This window comes from Schistocerca serialis, chromosome 2 (genome assembly GCF_023864345.2).
Source record: "Schistocerca serialis cubense isolate TAMUIC-IGC-003099 chromosome 2, iqSchSeri2.2, whole genome shotgun sequence".
Classification (NCBI taxonomy): Eukaryota; Metazoa; Arthropoda; class Insecta; order Orthoptera; family Acrididae; genus Schistocerca; species Schistocerca serialis.
The window spans coordinates 842,167,964-842,189,221 of record NC_064639.1 but is presented as its reverse complement, the minus strand read 5'-3'; the positions used below and the strand labels follow the sequence as shown (position 1 = coordinate 842,189,221).

Sequence of the window (21,258 nt, the reverse complement as noted above, 5' to 3'; positions counted from 1 at the left end):
GGAAACACCAAGTTAGAACAACAACAATATAAGGAACAGGATAGATTGCTACTCGCCCTAAAGATGACCCTCGAGTTGCAGACAAGCACAACACACATACTCACACTAGTAAGTACACCTTATGCACACTTGGCTGCCACCACCGGCACCTCTGGCGAAATGTGAGTGTCATGTGAATAGCAATCTGGAGTGGGATGTTGAAGGGAGAGGGATAGCAGGATATGGGTGGAGGAAGAGAAGAGTGCTGTCTGGCACGGCGTGCAAGGACTAGAGACTGCCAGGCACAGTGTCAGGAGATGGGGTTTGGGGGAGGGGAGGAAAAGGGGGGAGCAAAAATGGAGGAGGGCAAATAAGGAGAAGGGTGGAAGAGAAAGGGAGCGCAAGAGGAGGAGAGTGCAAGAGGAGGAGAGCGCAGAAGGAGGAGAGCGGAAGAGGGGGAGAGGAGGAGAGCGCAGAAGGAGGAGAGCGGAAGAGGGGGAGAGGAGGAGAGCGGAAGAGGGGAAGAGCCGAAAAGGAGAGGTGCAGAAAAGAAAAGCAGCAGGGAAGCGAAAAGAATGGGCAAGTACATTGGCAGAGAGCGGCACACAAAGGGGATGAGGGAATGTGAGAGGGGAGGAGATGATGGGACAAGGGGCAGAAACTATTGGGTGAGGTGTGGGGCAGTAGGTTACCGTAGGCTGAGGCCAGGATAATTTCAGCAGCAGTGAATGTCTCGTAAGGATAACTCCCTTCTGTGTAGTTCAGAGAACCTGGTGGTGGAGGGGAGGATCCAGATGGCTTGGGTTGTAATGCAGCCATTGAAATCAAGCATGCTGTGTCTGCAGCATGTTTGTCGCAGGGTGATCTACTTTGCTTTCGACCACAGTTTGGCACTGCCCCTTCATCCTGATGGACAACTGGTTGGTAGTCATTCCAATATAAAAAGCTTTGCAGTAGTTGCAGCAGAGCTGGTGCATAACATGGCTGCTTTCACAGGTGGCCCGGCCTTTGTTGGGGTGAGTAAGCCTGTGAAAGGACTGGCATAGGAAGTACTGGATGAGTAGATTGGGCAGGTCTTGAACCTAGGTCTTCCACAGAGATATGATGCCTGTGGAAAGGGACTGGATTGGGAATGGCATAGGGATGGGCTAAGGCGTTTTGGAGGTTGGGTGGATAATGGAACACCACTTTATGAGGGGTGGGAAGGATCTTTGGTACGATGTCCCTCATATCGGGGCATTATGAGAGGTAATCAAAGACCTGATAAAGGATGTGGTGCAGTTGTTTCAGTCCAGGATGGTACTGGGTGATGATGAGAGCATTCTTTTGCAACCGGCTCACCCAAGAGCACAACATGCTTGATATCAATGGCTGCTTCACAACCTGGGCCATCTAGGAGGAGTCAACTACAGAAGAGTGCTCTTTTCGTCACTCTACCACCGCAGAATGGAACAACTGAACCACATCCTTTGTCATGGCTCTGATTATTCTCATCATGGCCTGACATGAGGGACATCCTACCCAAGATCCTTCCCATCCCTTCAGAAATGGTGTTCTGTCACCCACCAGACCTCCACAACATCCTACTCAATCACTATGCCACTTCCAATCCCAATCCCTTGCCTCACGGACCATATCCCTGTAGAACACCTAGGTGCAAGACTTGTCCAATCCACACACCAAGCACTTCCTATTGCAGTCCTGTCACAGACTTACCTTACCCCAACAAAGGACAGGCCACCTGAGAAGGGAGCCACGTTGTGTCGCAGCCGTGCTGCAACCATTGCACAGCTTTTTATATTGGTACGACTACCAACCAGCTGTCCTCCACAATGAACAGCAACCGCCAAACTGTGGCCAAAAGCAAAGTAGACCACTCTGTGGCAAAACATGCTGCAGAACATAACATCCTTGATGACAATCCAGGCAATCTGGACCCTCCCCTCCAACACCAGATTTTCTGAACTACACAGATGGAAGTTATTTTGTGGACTGGCAAGACAGCCAATCCACTGTGATGGGTAGCCGAAAGGCACGCGTTTAAGCTCACGCAGGCTGGCGTGAGGTCTGGAACAGTTAAAGGAGGTGAGGCTAGTAAAAAAAGGTACGTGGCTTCTGGCATACTTAACTTTAATCCATAATTGGTGAACATCGGTCTGAGGGTACATGCATCACAAGATAAATAGCAAATGATAATGGCGCCTTGCTAGGTTGTAGCAAATGACGTAGCTGAAGGCTATGCTAACTATCGTCTCGGCAATTGAGAGCGTAATTTGTCAGTGAACCATCGCTAGCAAAGTCGGCTGTACAACTGGGACGAGTGCTAGGAAATCTCTCTAGACCTGCCGTGTGGCGGCACTCGGTCTGCAATCACTGATAGTGGCGACACGCAGGTCCGACGTATACTAGCGGACCGCGGCCGATTTAAAGGCTACCACTCAGCAAGTGTGGTGTCTGGCGGTGACACCACAAGTTATCCTTACAATACATTCTCTGCTCCCGATATTATGCTGGCCTCAACCTATGGTAACCTACTACCCCCACACCCCTCATTCAACAGTTTACACCCCCTTCATCATATCACCTTCTCCTATCTCACATTTCCTCATCCTCTGTGTGTGCCACCCTCTCCCAATTTACCTGTCTGTCCTTTCAGCTTCCCTGCTTTTCCACTCCTTTCCTTCTCTGCTCTGCTCATTTTCCCCTCCCCTCCCCTTTTTTCTGCCCCTACACCCCATGCCCTGATGCTGTGCCTGGCAGTCTCTAGTACCTGCATGCCCTGCCAGGCAGTGCTCTTCTGTCACCCCCCCCCCCAGCCCCCCCCCCCCAACCCCACACCGTACGCTGCTATCCCTATCCCTACCCCTTCCCCTTCCCCGCCCCACTCCAGCACTCCAGGTTGCTGTTCGCGTGAAATTTGCATTCTGGTTCAAGCTGCCACTGGTGAGGCTGAGGATGCCTGAGGTGTGCTTCCTTGAGTGAGTGTGCGTAAGTTTTCTTTGCTGAGGACGCCTCTGGCTGATAGCTGCATGTGTATCAGTCTTTTTGTTGTGCCTGTCTGCAACTCAACAGGTCATCTTAATGGTAAGTAGCAATCTCCCTATTCCTTATATGGCTTATTATTATATTAATTATGACAATGATGATGATGATTTGTGGTGGAAAGTAGAAAACAGCAAGTTCATAAGGGTCCTTGCATTAAAGATATACTGATGAAAATTGTGAAAATCTATAGAAAACTGTAACATAAAATGGAACCAAGTTTCAGCCCCCCACAAGAATCGTAAGGCAACCCCAACATGATGAGCTTCAGAAAAGCCCGTAATAAAATCCCAATGAGACACAGCAGAATAATTAGATAAAACAACAGACAAAATACTTGTCAAGGCATGGTTAAAAAAGGGACACATAACTGCAGCTGGATAACTGCTTATTATTTATAAGTATCCCAGTCACTCTGTGACACATTAATATCTGACACCCAATATTCTGAGAAGAATTCTCGACACCACACAAAATCTTAAAACACAAATAACACTCATCTTGTTATCATTTAAAATAGAGGGCAGATCCTGTAGGAGATCCAGTTCAACCTAAAGGTTGCTATAAAAAACACACCCAGTTAAAATATGTCGTACTGACAGCTGTGTCCCATGTCTCTGTCATACTGGAGTCTCCTCTCAATGTTAGAGGAAGCCTTGTGTCAATGGGCAATGCCCCGTTCTGAGCCCATTGTGGACAGATGTAGGTAAACCAAGGTCGCACTGAAGTTTTTATGGAGCATAGTTTATTATTTCTCATTTCCGGCCGCTGAGCCTACCACCAATACATGGCCTTCCTGGTCACAAATGAAGTGACAGCTTGCAGGGTATACCGGATCTTTTACGTTGGGATAAATTTATTTTATTTTTTGTTAGATGTTTTCATTAAATAGCTGAATAAATTGTAATTAGGAACAATTTAATTAAGCAGAGTAGAGAAGATAAAGTCAAAGAGATGTTCATTGGGCGTACATTGTCGTAATGTAACGTCATTGCATTGTTCGGTTGTTAAAACAAGTCGTTTGTGTTTCGTTCTACTGTTCGGTCGTGCGTGTATCTGAAAGGAATTAATTCGGGGACTATAATAAACTTTCACATAATAGTTATGATTCAATGTTCCGGCAAAAGGGGTTAACGTCGGTGTTAATTTGAATTTGGGTGACAGGATTAGTTTTGACAGATACGTGAAAACAGACGTAACGGAGATTGTTCGCATATCATCCTTGAACGTGACTTTTTATTTAATTAACGGCTGCGGGCTTATTAAAAGCTATTATCTCATGATTAGGATCAATCCCTCTTTCCTCCTAGATAGTGATCGTTCATTAACATTTATGTCATAAGAAAAAGGATTATTAATAAAAGTGATGTTAAATGACAATTACGTGTTATTCCGTTAGTGTGGAACCAACGTAATATCTCTGAAATGACATTGATATATAATTTGTGTTAAATACTGAACTAAGATAGGAAGTAAATTGAAATTAGTGAACATTTGATACTGAGACTATAGAAGCAGAAGCGCTAAAAGTTTTTCTTCTCTAAAATGGCAAAATAGATACGAACTTTCACTCAATAGTCGACATTATGTATTGCAAGGACATTAGCATTTCATACTTATTTTGATGACGCGCAGTTAAACAAAGGAACGTTGAGTCTCTGTATGAGTAGTAAAATTAAATCTAAAAACATAATTAATAACGGCGAAGTCCGCTTTAACAAACTGTATTGCATGTCGTCATTGAGCAATAACTGCTCAACCCTGGAGACTTGTGTGGTGAAATTAGAAGTCGGGCATATAAAACAAACTTAAAAATCCATTCAAGCTACAGTGGAGCCGGCACAACACGACGTGGGCAGTTATAGATGGCGCCCACAAGCTAACAACAGGTCTCGTGCATTAGGCCCCTGTTGACAGCCTAATACCCTTGTGGTGGACTACATCCAGCATTTTGAGGTATGGAGGCTTTGCTGGCCCACAAATCTGGCATCCATATTCAAACCAGGGTTTCACAAAGGCCTTATAAAGTTTGAACAGATGTGCCCTGTCAGCTCCCCAAGATCTATAACTGATACATTTAAGGATGCTTAAGGCCTTGAGACACCTCAGTTTCAATTCTTTAAGGTGTGGCACTCATGTTAACTTATCATCAAAAGCAAGGCCCAGATACTTCACCTTTTCCTTAAAAGTGAGAATGGTGTCCTCCAGTTTTAATACAGATAAATTAAACAGACAGCAGAAACAATTGCAATCAACACAAACTGTTTTCTCCGAAGAGAATGTAAAAACCTGTAGTGTAAGATCACTCATCCAACTGCCTGATCGTCATTCGCAATTGCCGAGTAGCCCTTGCGAGGCAGGAGGATGCACAGAAGAAGGAGAAGTCATCCACAAACAAGGAACATAGTACAGGATGTTGCACTGTGGATGTAATACTGTTTATTGCAAAGGCGAAGATTAGAGATTAGATTAGATTAGATTAGATTAGTACTTGTTCCATGGATCATGAATACGACACTTCATAATGATGTGGAACTTGTCAGGTTAATAAAAGGTGTCTATAGAAGATATTACATTACACAAAATATTACATAACACTTAATTTTCTCTCTCTCTCTCTCTCTCTCTCTCTCTCTCTCTCTTTGCTGTGACACTGAAAGCACTCCCTTAAGGGATACCCTTCTCCTGCTTAACATGGTCAGACAGAACATTCCCAACATTGTATCTAAAGTATCTGTCCGAGAGAAAGGATTGTATGAGGGTGGGTAGGCATCTACAGAGCCCCCAGTGATACAGTTGCAATACAATATTTCACCTCCAGGTAGTATCGTAGGCCTTTTCTAATTGAAGAAAACACTGATAAGGTGTTGCTTATGAAGGAACACTTGAATTGCTGCTTTGAGCAGGGTCAGATTATCGAGTGTGGATTGATATCTCTTGAACCCACACTGAGAGTGACTGAGTAGGGACCTGGTTTTGAGAACACACACAAGGTGCCGATTGACCATATACTCCAGTGTGTTTCCTACACAGCTTGTCAGGCTAATAGTAAGATAACTACTGGAGTCTGTCCGATCCTTCACTGGTTTTAAAATTGGGATTGAAATACATCCTTCCCGTGAGTTGGGAAATTCATCCATCATCCAACTGTTTCAACAGGCTGTAGGTTATCAGGTGGTTTCACAGGGCTGTATCATAAGCTACTGACAATGCAGCGTACAGCTCCCACAGAGAGAAAGGCTGGTTGTATTCCTCCATGTTGGTGGAACGGAAATCAAAATCAGCCTTCTCCTGTGTCTCTCAATATCAACGGGAAGTAGGATCCTGGCTAGAATCAGTCATAAGGGACTTATATGATTCACCCATTGTCTGAGATATGTCTCTCAGCAATGTTACAAGAGACCCCTGGTCGAGAGTTGCACCTTGAGATTCTCCTGAAAGCTTCCCATACTTTACTTGTGGATGTGGACCTATTGATGGAATTCAGGAACTCTTGCCAAAACATCTGCTTTCTTTCCCAAATTACTTGCCTCGCCTTTGCATACACCATCCGAAAGTTTGCAAGATTCTCATCTGTAGGGCATTGATTCAATTTGTGCATAGCCACCCTCCTACGCCCAATTTCAGAAATATACTCACGACATCATTCCACCAAGGGATAGGTCACCTCCTAGGCATTTCCATTGACTTGGGATGGATATATCAGCAGCACAGTGAATCACAGCTGTAATGCAATCCATCCAGTCTGGACGCCATCACACTGCTTGAAAACTGCTAACTGCCTGCAAAGCATCCAGTTAGCCTTTCTGAACAACCATTTTGGTGGCTTCCTTTTGAGATCTGCTCCATCAGCAGATGGATCCAGATAGGGTAGTGGTCACTATCATGAAGCTCACTGTTCACTGCCCTCTGAGTAGTGTGTGCAACGGCAGGCAAGCAGAAGGTGAGGTCTACGGTTGGAGATGAACCAGTAGTGGTGCTAAAATTTGTAGCTTGACCCATGTTCATCAGTATGACATCTATTGCGTGTATCAGATCCTCAAGTACCTGATCCTTGGGGCAAGTGGTATTAGAACCCCATAGTGCACCGTGTGCATTGAAGTCCCCTAAAAGGAGAAAGGGAAGGGATAGTTCATGAAGAAGATGAAAGAGGATCCCACTGTCAAGAGGCTCATGGGTTGGTAGGTACATAAAGCACACCGTTATGACAACATGGGCCACTATTCAAACGGGAACCACTTTTAGTATTGTGGTTAAGGAAACAGGTGAGGAGTGAAAAGTGTTCTTGATGAACACTGCAACCCCACGTTTCACCCTGTCACCAGTAAGATCGTCTTTTCTGTGAAGGTGATAGCCTCCAAATACAGGTGTGTCATTCTATTTAAAACAAGTCTCTTGAAGACACAGGCAACAGGGTCTGCCCCGTACAAGGAGTCTCAGTTCCTCCAGATGAGTCCTATATCCATTTATCCTCCATTGGAGTAAGGGAGCCAATTCACCAACGTGGTCTAGATTTACCCCTGTCCTTGCAATGATGTCATAAAGCGCTTGTAGAGGGAGGTGGGGTGGAGGGGCTGACTGAGTCTGGTAATGAGGCATAAAAATCCATTATGTCCGATGGTGACTGGGACAGCTGTCGACCTGAATGCTGAGATCCTTTCCCTGCTCCCTTTCCCAGCAGGGATGAGGGGGAAACAAGGAGGTGAGAGCCACTTTTCCTTGAAGAAAGTGGGTGTTGAGAGGCACTGCACTTTTGGGATGCCTTTGGGATGCTCACTGCGAAAGCATTACTGGTCTCTTCCATCATAGCTGCCTCAATCACTATGTCTTTAACTTTGCTTTAGTACATGCTGGTACAACTGCTGGTGGTGGATAATGGTGTGCCGGATGTCATTTGCGTTGAAGAGTCAGGGGGTTTCATCACCTCGTACTCCTTTTTGGCTTCTGCTTAGGAGATCTGATTGGTTACTTTTATTTCCTGAATTTTATGTTCCTCTGCAAAAACAGGGCCATCTCGGCTCCAGACTGGGTGGCTCCCAGAGCAGTTAATGCAGACTGCTGGAGATGGACAGTCAGTCTCAGCTTCATGTGCTGGCTTTCCACACTTCCCCCACATTGCTTTGCCTCTGCAACTCAGCACTGTATGAACAAAACACTGGCATTTCAAGCACCACATAAGGTTAGGTACATAGAGCTAACCCTAAGTCAGAGGAAACCTGCCATGATGTGTTCAGGTAGCGTAGGAGTCACAATGAAGGAGGCAGTCTTATCAATTTCTTCATTATTCTTGTGTGTCCTTTGCTCCACGTCTACTATCCCCTGTGATGCCCATTCTTGTTTGAGTTTGGCAATGTCGATTTATATAATATCACGGCAGGTGACCACCTTTGCCGGAGTTAAGGGAATTATGCAACTCAACAGTGATGTCATACTCACCCAATTTTTGTGTCTTCCTAAGTAGTGCCATCTGCTTTGCCTGGTTAGTCTTCACCAGCAAGGCACCATTTCACACTCACTTAATATACTTTAGGGTACTAGCAAGCCCTTCTAACCCTTTATGGATATAGAAGGGGGACACTTTTTCAAACATCTCCTCCTTCCTCTTGATCACTACAAAGCCATTCTGATTCATGACTCCTTGAGCCACTTTACTAACAACAAAATGATTATCAGGCAGACTAGCCTCCCTCATTCTTTTTGAAGAATGGGTGTGAATACTCCCAGGCAGTACACCCTGCCCACTGGGAGGAGAAGAAGATTTGGAGGATTCCATCTCAGTCCCACGAGCAGCTAGCAAAATAAGGGTCCATTCAGACGGAGATCCATGCGCCTGAGTAAGCCTCATACAACTGAGGTGCGGCTGGTTTCCCGGAGGTTGCCCGCTAACGACTGTTCCACCTCAACAGCCGTACGTCTCATCAGCTTGCAGCACACCTTGAGATTGAGAGGTATTTTTTTTAATATTATTATTAAAAAAATAGAGGTCTATTCCATCCTGAGGATCTGGGTGCTAAAGCTAAGATCCCCATTCCCTGTGACACACAAGGTTCCTCCGCCATGTCATAAGGTGGTCGCTGAAGCATGCTCAGAACTTATGGTGACAGAGGAATGGCAGTGCTTCGCAGTTCCCAGTTCAGGAACTCTGGGTTCACCAAGCCCATACTCACCGAATGAGAACTGAGCCCCTGAGGGTATTATATTATGACAATGATAAGAACCACTAAAATCAATCATACTTTTGTCAAACAAACAATTGATTTGGATGTAACTATGATCTAAGCCAACCTTTAAGTGGCAGCAATTTATCATCTGAAAGCTTCATGTTACTACAGAAAAGAGTGCTTTTTCAAACAATTTATGAAATACAAATGTGCCTTATAATTCAAAACAATGTACAGAACACATTCTGCAGTTTTTTTTCTGTTGTAAATGTAAGTTGTGCATATTTTACAACATATATTTGTTTGATAAGTCGAAAACCAGTTGACAAAATAAATAAATATTGTAGATATACTATTTAATCAATCTGTGTTTGAGTAATTCATTGACACTCAAACCATATGAACTGTTAATTCAACAAAAATATTGTTAATTTTTTTTTCAGTTTCACCCATTCAATGGCTGCAGTAGAACCAATTATTGCAAATGTAGAAATTACTAGCAAACAGGAACATGCAGTTAACAGTGTTAATGTAAAAACTGATGGCAGACATAATAATGCTGTCGAGAATGTGAGCACATGGTATTTCAAAATGACCTAAGGCCAAAATTGTACAACAGTGCATAAATGAACTAGAAATTAAACAGTTGCATGTGGCAATGAGTTATTTAAGAAACTAGTTACAAAGTAAGGTAACTACCAACAACTCAAAAATTGTGCTAAAATGCCATCCTGGAAAAAGTACTATTCAAAATTTATTTTAAATATTTCAAACAGTTTTTAACTAAAGCATAAAATAACACAAATCAACAGAAATTTATACTATTTCTGATGACTTCACTACCAATGAAATATTACGCATTTCACAAGAACAGAAATGAAAGGAAATGATTGAATAATGACAAGGAGGTGATGACATACTGTATCACTCAACATTTCACTTACTGGATCTGGGCTGACTTTTATATCATCCAAATCAAAAAGTACATTCATACGACAATGCTCTCGTAGGAAGTTGACCAATTCTCGAACAGCTTTCACATGGGCACCTCTTGATGGGGAATACATAACCAATACATTCGGTTTACCTGAAACAAAATTGTTGTAAATTGGTTTTTGTCAATAATAAGAGAGTAAATGAAGCTTCATGTTGCATATAATTTACTTCTAACAAATAATTAGTTCATTCAATACTGATTGGCACTCCCTCTACAACTCCTGTACAGTAGAAGTTTGTAATGTGTCTCAAGGTAAGCATGAGACAAACTACAGTGCTGTTTACTGCCACCAGATGGTGTTGCTGCTTCCCATAGGTGACACATTGCAGCAACATTTGTTCTGGCTCATGAATATGTGATAAGACAACGTGGAAGCAGACAAGCACAGGTAACAGTGGACAGTATGGTTTCTCTGGAGGGAAGGCATGACTGCTTCAGACATCCACAAGAGTTTAGTAGCCATGTGTGGGGACACAGCACTAAGTTGGAGATCAGTGTTGATGTCTGTCCAGTGTTTCAATGACTTGTAATGGAGCACAGGTGAACCACATTTGATGAACTAGAGAAGGCATCAGGTCCATCATGGGGAGAACTCCACATCATCATCCATTAAAATTTGAGGATGAAGAAGGTATGTACACAATGGGTGCCCCAATCCCTCATGACTGTGCAGAAACAGAAGCTTGTGGAGATATGCCAACATTTAGTGCAACAGCAGAGTGCAGAACCTGTGGAGTTCGTTGAGTGTCTGGTCACCATTGACAAGTCATGGTTCTTCCACGAGACTCTAGAAAAGAAATGTTAGTCTGTAGAGTGGAAGCATACTGACATTCGCCAGACCATTGCCACCATACGTAAATTATGGTTTAGGGTTTACTGTGCTGCCATATGCTCCATATTTGCTGGATCTGGCTCCTAGCAGCTATGCTCTATTCAGCGCAATTAAAGAGGTCATGTGGAGTAAGAAGTTCATCACCAATGACAAATTTCATGCAAAATGTGGCAACTGCCAGAATGATGGCAAAAGTGGGGAATATCTGTGATATAATCCTTATTCATTTTTTCAATAAAGGGTTCCCATGAACAGAAAAAAATTGTAGTGCCAGTTGTGTTTAAGAGCCCCAAGTACATTCCTCTTCCTAAGGCAGTACTGAAGGCATGCAAGTTTATAACTGATACTAAGCTATTTTTTAATCCTATTTGCAGATGGAAATCAGTTGAAGTCATACATCACGTGACAGATTACTTCTTATCTTTCTAAAGACTTGTAGCCACTTGAAGAATAATTTCCAAAAGCACTATGAACTAATTTATCTAATTTTAAATATTCATAAAATTACAGCATTTCAAATTGGTGCCTATAGTTCTTTCTCAGAGGAGATGTAGCATGATAAACAACTATATCGATGAGCAACTCGTAATCATGGATGAACGTCACCACTACCACTCACTGATAAGTTCTTTTATGACTTGACAACATCAATTATATTGTTTGTCGTGTCCTTCAGTTCAAATGCTACAGCCAGTCTGCATTTTATATCCTTTCTGCCATCATCAGTTATTTGCTGCCCAAATAGCGAAAACTCATTTACTACTTTTAGTGCATCATTTCCCAATCTCACTTGATTTAATTTAACTACATTCCATTACCCTTGTTTTATTTTTATAGATCATCACCTTATAATCACTTTTCAAGACACTATCCATTCCAGTTAGCTGCTCTTCCAAGTCTTTAGCTGTCTCTGACAGAATTACAATATCACTGGTATTTGCAAAGCTTTTAATTCTTCTCCCTGAACTTCATTTCCATTTCTAAATTTCTCCTAGGTTTGCTCATTGCACAAATTAAATAACATTGAGAACATGGCTTCCCTTTCATGTCCTTTGATTCTTATAATTACAATCTGATTTCTGTACAAGTTATAAATTAATTTTTAGTCCATGTTTTATATTCTTGCTACTGTCAAAATTTCAAAGAGTGTATTCATTTACTACAGGATCCTTGCTTGGACTCAGGTCTTTCTTCCAACTCACCTTTGTCTATTTCCTCTTCCCCTTCCATAATATTACCTTCAAATTCATTTCCCTTTTTATCCCTTCAACGTATTCTTCTCATCTTTCATATTTCCCTTCTTTAATGGCTTGGCAGTTGGGCTCTTGATATTCATACACTGCTCCTCTCTTCTTCAAAGGTCTAAATTATTTTCTGATAGGTAGTTTCCAGCTTTCACCTAGTTTTATAAGGCTTCTACAGCCTTGCATTAGTTTTTGAGACATTCCTGCTCAGCCATTTCTCACTTTCTACCAATCTCATTTTTCAGACCTCTGTATTCCCTTTCCCCTGCTTCATTTTATTTTCTCCTTTCATGAACTGAACTCAGTATCTCCTGTGTTATCCAAGAATTTCTACTGGGCCTTCTCTTTATGCGTTGCTGTTCCTCTGCTGCTTTCACTATTTCATCTCTTTAATCTTTTTCTGCGCCTTCCACTTTATAGTCATAAAACAGCATGGAGTTTAATTCATGCACTGGCATCCTGTTGCAACATCTCAGTACCTCTGCTTTAGGTCAGAAAACTCTTTGGTTGAGATAGTTCAATATCTGTGGCTACAGAGAACAGAAAAAAATGGTGCTCTCTCACACCACTGAGTTTACAAGCTCTGCCGATGTGAAACGAAATAATTTTGAGTGTTTTTGATTTTTATAATCTGGTTTTGTATTGTTTTACTTAAAGTGAACTGCTATTTCTAATGCAAAGTAAATAATACTATCAGATATGATGAACACATCCTTATAGGACTCAGAAGTGACTTGTGTTTCATACATAAACGAAAACAAGAAAAAAGCAGAATCAAAATCTTTCCATTTAAGGGTGTTCCTGTGGCATATATGCAATGTAGCATGACTCCAATGAGGGTATATAAGAACTGAGATGTAGACAAGGGATTAGTGTGGAATCCGTGTCTTTCGATGTGCACGGGTTAAATGCGGGAATACAAACTACGGCAACATCGTTACCAAACGTGTCCACACAGGACCAATGTTCTATCATTCTTTTCTTGGCTGCCAAAGGATAAACATCAGTAGACACACATCAAAGCATGAAGAATGTGTATGGGACAAATTGTCGAAGACCACCATGTGGAAAGTGCACCATGTTCTGTGCTGATAGATGCACGACCCCATATCGTAAATGTCGTAACACAGAAGTTAGACCAACTCAAGTGAGACAAACTCGAGCACACGCCCTATAACCCTGATCTCTACAATGAGATTATCACTCCTTCAGTCCCTTAAAAAAGGCCTTGAAGTGTCTGCAATACCTGTCAGACAAGGAGGTGCAACAGGTGGTTACGGACTTCTTCACACATCAGGTCACAGTGTTTTACCAAATGGGTGCTTCAACATATTCCATTGATTGGACGACTGCCTCAATGCTCACAGAGATTTTGCCTAGTTGGTATAATGATTCCGGACTGTACAGCCTTTGGACAGAAACTTTTTTACTGTCCCTTACATACATATTACATTGCGCTACTCTACTTTTAGTTGTATTTGTAATATTATCACCAAATATTAAATCATTTGGTACAGTTTTTGATACTTTGGCCAGAAAAGGGTTTACGTCACCCATTTGTCTTCTAGTGTACTCCTTTCCCCTGGTTTCAGTCAACTGTTGTGTTAAGTCCCCTCTAAAACTATCTATAACATCTGTTTCTTTTGATTCACCACATCCCATCTCCTTAATTTTCAACCTTTCTGCTAGTTCTTCAGTTTCAATCTGCAGTTCATAAGCAATAAATTATAATCAGAGTCAAGATAAACCCCTGGAAACATTTTGCTGTTTAAAATCTGATTTTTACACCTCTGTCTTACTGTTAGGTAATCTATCTGAAACCTTCTAGTGTCTCAAAGTATCATCTACACACACAAACTTCTTTCACAATCCTTCAACAGAGTTTCAGCAATGGTTAAATTATGCTCTGTCAGAATTCTACCAGGCAGCTTTCTCTTTCATTCCTTTCCCGCAGTCCATGTTCTACTATTATTTTTCCTTCTCGTCCTTTTCCTATTATTGAGTTCCAGTCACTCCTCACCATTAAATTTTGATTTTGTATTTATAACCTCATGTTCATCCTGTCACCATATTTCATAAATTCCCTGTTACAACTGAGTTCAACTTTTCACTTTTTAAATTTTCTACCCCAACTACCTAATTAAGGGATCTAACATTACTTGCATGACCTGTAGAATATCAGTTTTGTTTTTCCTGATGATGACATCCTCCAGAGGACTCCTCTACTGGAGATCAGGATGGGGCACTATTTTGCCTCTGGAATATTATACCCAGGGAGGTGCCAGTACGGTGGGGGTATGGAACAGTGAAGTGCTGCTGGGGAGTGAAAAGGGACAAGGTGGAGAGAGGGCAGGGCGGCTACGTGCAGTTGGGAGGCTAGACGGAGGGCAGAGGAGAGGTGGGGGTAGTGGAAAAGGACAGAAGTAAAAAGACTGGGTGCGATGATGGAATGAGAGCTGTGTAGTGCTGGAATGGGAACAGGGAAGGGGGGCTGGATGGGTGAAGACAATGACTAACAAAGGTTGAGGCCAGGAGGGTTACGGGAACATAGGATATATTGCATGGAAAGTTCGCACCTGCGCAATTCAGAGAAGATGATGATGGTGGGAAGGATCTGTATGGCACAGGCTGTGAAGCAGTCACTGAAATAAAGGATGTCACGTTGGGCAGCATGCTCAGCAACAGGGTGGTCCACTTGTTTCTTGGCCACGTCTTCTCGGTTGCCATTCATGCGGACAGACAGCTTGTTGGTTGTCATGCTCACATAGAATGTGGCACAGCAAGCAGCTGAGCTTGTACATCACAAGACTTGTTTCACAGTAGTTCTGCCTTTGATGGGATAGGTGATGTTTGTGACCGGACTGGAGTAGGTGATGATGGGAGGATGTATGGTATGGGTCTTGCATCTAGGTCTATTACAGAGATATGAGCCACGAGGTAAGGGATTGGAAGCAGGGGTTGTGTAGGGATGGACGAGTATATTGTGTCAGTTTGGTGGATGGGGTGGGAAGGATAGTGGGCAGGACATTTCTCATTTCAGGGCATGACGAGAGGTAGTTGAAACCCTGGTAGAGAATGTAATTCAGTTGCTCCAGTCCTGGGTAGTGCCGAGTTACGAGGGGAATGCTCCTCTGTGGCCGGGCGTTGAGATTTTAGGAGGTGGTGGAAGACTGGAAAAATAAGGCATGGGAGATTTGTTTTTGTACAAGGTTGGGAGAATAATTACAGTCTGAGAAGGGTTCAGAGAGACTCTCGGTATATTTCGTTTCGAGAGGGACTGCTCGTCACTTCAGATGTGATGACCATTGGTGACTAGGCTGTATGAAAGGGACTTCTTGGTATGGAATGGTTGGCAGCTGTCAATGTGGAGGTATTGCTGGTGGTTAGCAGGTTTGATATGGACAGAGATTCCGATGTAGTGATCTTTGGAGGTCAACATTTACACAGGTGGCTTTTTGGGTTGGAGTAGGACCAGGTGAAGCAAATGGGGTAGATGCTGTTGAGGTTCTGGAGGAATATGTATAGGGTGTACTCACCCTCAATCCAGATTGCAAAGATGTCATCAATGAATTTGAACCAGATGAGGGGTTTAGGATTCTGGCCGTTTAAGAAGGATTCCTCTAGATGGCCCATGAAGAGGTTGACAAAGGATGATGCCTTGCAGGTACCCCGGGTTTGTTTGTAGGTAATGCATTGAAGGCATAGGGTGGGGGGACGGGACATAACACAGCTTTAAGCAAACGGGGGGCAGCAGCAATGTTTTATTAAAAAAATGGAAAATCCAGGACTGAATGTAACAATATTATGAAAAGCAAAGTTACAATTCACCATATAGTGGAGATGCTGAATTGCAGACAGGCATAAATTAACAAAAAGCCAGTAAGACCTCTCCCTTGCCCTCCGTCTAGCCTCCCAAATGCACATAGCTGCCCTACCCCCTCTCCACCTTGTCCCTGCACACTCCCCAGCAGCAATTCACTGTCCTGTGCTATGGCACCTACCTGCTCGTGCTCTGAAATGAGAAATGTCCTGCCCACTATCCTTCCACCCCTCCCACAGTGGTATTCCACAGCCCACTGAACCTACACAATATACTTGCCCATCCCTACACAACCCCTGCCCCCTGCCCCCTGCCTCCAACCCCTTACCTCATGGGTCATATCCCTGTAATAGACCTAGATGCAAGACCTCTACCACACATCCTCCTCCCACCACCACCACCACCACCACCACCACCACCACCTACCCCAGCCCAGTCACAAACATCACTTATCCCATCAAAGGCAGGGCTGCCAGTGAAATGAGTCTACAAGCTCAGCTGCAACCACTGATCTGCATTCTATGTGGGCATGGCAACCAACATGCTGTCTGTCCGCATGAATGGCCACTGACATACTATCGCCAAGAAACAAGTGGACCACCCTGTTGTTGAGCACGCTGCCCAACATCACATCCTTCATTTCAATGACTGTTTCACATCTTGTACCATATGGATCCTTACCACCAGCACCAGCTTTTCTGAATTGTGCAGGTGGGAACTTTCCCTGCAATATATCCTACATTCCCCTAACCCTCCTGGGCTCAACGCTGGTTAGTCATAGTCCTCACCCATCCAGCCCCTTCCCTATTCCCATTCCAGCGCTACACAGCTCTCATTCCACCATTGCACCCAGTCTTTTTACTTCTCTCCTTCACCACTACTCCCTGTCCCCCCACCTCTCCCCTGCCCTCTCTCTAACCTCCCGACTGCACACAGCTGCCCTGCCCTCTCTTCACATCGTACCTGCGCACTCCCCAGCAGCACTTAACGGCCCCCACCCCCACCCTACTATCTGTCCCCCTCCCTGCCCCAGCCTCCTCCTTACCCCCACCCAGTTGCACTCACATCATGCACTGGTGCTGCAGCTCGCAGTGTAGCTCCAGTTGCCAGAGACAACAGCTGTGTGTGTGAGAGATGCATTTGTGTGCGCGCTTGTGCGTGTGTGTATTAGTCTGTCACCTCTTTTCTTTTTTTATGAAGGTCATACTGGCTGAAAGTTAATTTGTGACAGTCTTTTTGTAGTGCCTACCTGTGACTCAGCATCTCTGTTATATGGTGAGCAGCACCTTTCTTTTTCATAATATTGTTATTAAAGAATAAAAAAAGAGAAATACAATGAGAATGGTGTGCATGTTAACAGATTTCTCAATTGTCTCAGTTTTGCTTTTTCCCTCTCCCAAACATGCTTTGTTCATGATGTCTGTATCATTAAATTACACAAATCCCGGTTTGTAAGTATCATTACCCAGTCACCATCTGTCTCTTCATAGCCAGAGATTTGTTTCATAACACTGATCAGACAACAAGGAGTATCACATTCCTCAGTTATGGTACCTACAAAGCCATTTTTCAGCAGAAGATTTTGTCTTTTTGTTTGTAAGTGAGCCATTTTCGCTAGCTTCACATTGTCCAAAACCCTATGAACACCATTGACTGCAATGGGTAAGTTCAGTGATTTCTAAACACTGGGATGTAGGAACCTTCTCGCACAAGCTGTTTCATGATGTTTGACTGGCAATGTTGTTTCATGGCCGTGGTTAGACCTTGGGCCACTGGCAGTATGAGTGATGTAACACAAGGTGGAAGGTAGCACATAAAAGTCATTGTGTCATCTGAAGCAAACACAAGATGTGTTGTGGAATAACAGAACATCTCTTTAAGGTAAACCTATCCCTCCAAATATGTATGCACCGCAGGAACAAACATAAAATGAAACAGTTGCCGAAGACAGTAATGTACAGGGTGATTATAATCAAAGTTAAACTATCGAACTGCTGTAGAAATAACACCAGTGGTCTGAATGACATCAAATTGCAATGGAATATTATCAGACTAGGGTGAAAATGTATGGCAAAAAAAAAAAAAAAAAAAAAAAAAAAAAAAAAAAAAAAAAAAAAAAAAAAAAAGTAAGTTACAAAATGTAGCAACAGAGAGTGATGTAAGCATCAGAATTTAATAGTAGTAGACTACAAATGACAAATAAATCATACAACAATCCCTGAGGTGTATGTTTGACATTGACTAAACTATACTACTCAGTGTACATGGGTGTACAGGTGTGATACTGTCAGTTTCATAATCCCATCCACCACAGCAAGATCACATCACATCGGATGGGAAAAATCAGTTTTTTGTTGTCCTGAGGCCAAAAACCACATAAAAAGCATCGGTCACATGGGTTTTTAATTGTCCTGAGGTCGAAACTGTATGAAAAGCATCAATCACATTGGTTTTAATTGTCCTGAGGCTAAAAACTGCATAAAGAGCATCAGTCAAAATCAAATTGGATAATTAATTTCCGTATGAATGGCGCAAAACATGTTCAACATGCTGTCCACACTTTTCTGCAACAAGTTGAAATCGAGAAACAGCAAGTTCCACAACTGATCAAAGTGTTTCTGGGGTCACGTTCAGAATGTGTTGCACAATGTATGCCTTCAGTGCAGCTAAGTTTGCAATCGGAACACTGAATAGAACATCTTTCAGACAGCCCCACAGCCAGAAGTCACATGGATTAAGATGAGGTGATCAGGACGGACAGACTGTAGGGAAATGGCAGCTGATAATTCTAACATTTCAGAAATGGTGCTTCAGCAGCTGTATAACTGAATTTGCAATGTGCACAAGTGCACCATCTTGCATAAAAATGATCCCATCCACACTGTTAGAGAGCTGGAATGACATGGTTGGGCAAAAGACACTCATAGCATTTACCAGTGACTGTACAGATAACAGGACTGGAAGGCACCTGTCTCTTCAAAAAAATATGGCCCTCTGATAAATGATGTCGTAAACCTGCACCACACAGTGACATATTCAGGATGAAGTGGCACTGGTTGATTTGCGTGTGGATTTTCCATTGCTCATATTCAACAATTCTGTATGTTGACATATACTGTCAGATGGAAGGGGGCTTCGTCTGTCCACAAAATCTTCCATAGCCAATCATTGTCCACTTCCATGCGAGCAACAAATTCTAAAGCAAAGGTCTCTCTTGCTGGCAGATCAACAAGAAGCAACTCATGCACATGGGTAATTTTGAATGGATAGCAAAGAAGGGTATTTTGTAGGATTTTACACACTGTGCTCACGGGTATGTCCAATGTTCAGGCAATTCGCCATGCACTAAATGTTTGCACACCACCACACAACCCCTCTTGCACTGCTGGGGCCACTGCCGCCGCCAGCAATTCATTTACTCCCTCTATCAGGTTGCACACCAAAAGAAACTGTCTTTTAAAATTTCTGAATAATTTTCTCCAGACCCATGGAAGTCGTCAGACCAATGCCTTTTTTCAAATCCTTCAGTGTCCGGAACTTCTGCAGAGTGACTTTTGCACAGTCATCATTCTCGTAATACAGCTTTCCAAGCAGAGCGCGATCCTGCATTGAGGCTGTCATGGCGAACGTCACAGATGTGAAAGGAGGGAAAGCCATGTACCCGGTGTATCTATACCAACTTCAATTGGTCGTGCGCATGGCAGGTGTTTTCTTTTTCGTATTCTAACACATACTGCACCATCTACTAATCAATTTTCACACTATTCTTTTTTCTTCTGTTATACTTCTCCCCCTTCTCCGATAAATATTCTGTTGAAATTTGACATCATTCTGACCAGTGGTGTTATTTCTACAGCATTTTGAAAGTTTATGTTAAATTATAATCACCCTATACATAGGGGCTTCTTTCTTATATATGTATTAAAATGGTAACTTATTATTTCTTTGAATTCATGTGCTTTTTTTATTTACCAATAATGACTGGCAGCAATTTCTGTTCACCAACTGAATTTGTGCAGAAAACAACATTTAGCTTTCTTTACTAGACTCATGCCTGGTAGAGTACGTTTCAGTCTGAGAGGCTAAATTTAGTATGAGCATGCCCTTCCAGGACAGTCCAGATTCATCGGTGTTGTAAATCTGCTCCGACAGAAAACTGTTCTGTTCAATGTAATCATATAATTCATCACAGAAAGCATCAGTTAGGTCATTGTTAGGACTAAGTTTCTTGCCCTGGACAACAATTTTTTGAATTCCATAGTAATGAAGCATTAAATGTTCCTTCAATCTTCAGGGCTTCATGTAGCTATTGTGTTTCCCCTACTAACGATGGACCTGATATTGGAACTCTTTCTGATGGAATCAGTGCAGTGCTTCATCTAGTTTTGTCAAGCTGACTTCTTCAGATACTTATGCTGAGATAATATGTCTTGGCTTACAGCTCTGGTTGCAAGATTTAACACCTTTTAATATAATCCATTATGGAGTTGAGGTAGCAGTTGTCGTTATACTGGTTATCACTGTTAGCATTCAACCGCGATTCTTATACACATATTTTAACAACCCGTTTCAAGAGACAATGCTCTCATCATCAGGTTTTAAAGTCTATATCATGAAATTAAACGGACTAAAAAGACAAAATACCATCACAAATAGTTGGGAAGTCCATAGAGTAAAACAGAATTAAAAGTATATTGGACTGTGGGTCCTTGTCTTACATTGAAGTTGTTGACACAAGTCGATGGCCGTCCCATAGCTACCAAGTATGCTGTCGCACTGTGCCGGCTCGGGAGCTGTTGTGGACTGACGTGCCTAGGTGTTGCGGCATGGTTACAGCCGTGTGCTTGACGGTAACGCTATGCTATTGGGCGCCTTATTTCCTTATTGCATTGGTCTGCCATCGTTAGCCTCTCGCAACTCCGTCAGTGACATGCTACAAGTTTAAAGTCGCATACCTACCCCAAAATAATTCTAAAAACCCGCTAAAAAATCTCATTTCTTTAAAATTATCTTGTGCATTTAGAATATTGCTTTGTTTCTTTTCATGGATAGCTATCTTGAATTCCTCTAGTAAATCAAGTTTCCTCCCTTTCTTTTCTACATGCAATATTTCTACGTTATCTTCTATGCTATTAAGGGGATGGCCTGTTTCATATATATGTTTCACAACAGCTGATTTGTCA

The 21,258-nt window shown here is 42.7% G+C and overlaps 1 protein-coding gene across 2 annotated transcripts in view; it reads right to left on the bottom strand.

The window, feature by feature from the left end:
- The window catches only part of LOC126458112 (uncharacterized), a 161,894-nt gene that overhangs the window by 2,369 nt on the left and 138,267 nt on the right, over positions 1 to 21,258 (bottom strand). For both annotated transcript variants that reach the window (XM_050094941.1, XM_050094942.1), the window contains exon 7: positions 10,127 to 10,269. In XM_050094941.1, coding sequence (XP_049950898.1) covers positions 10,127 to 10,269 — 143 coding nt within the window. The remainder of the gene's footprint in view (positions 1 to 10,126; positions 10,270 to 21,258) is intronic.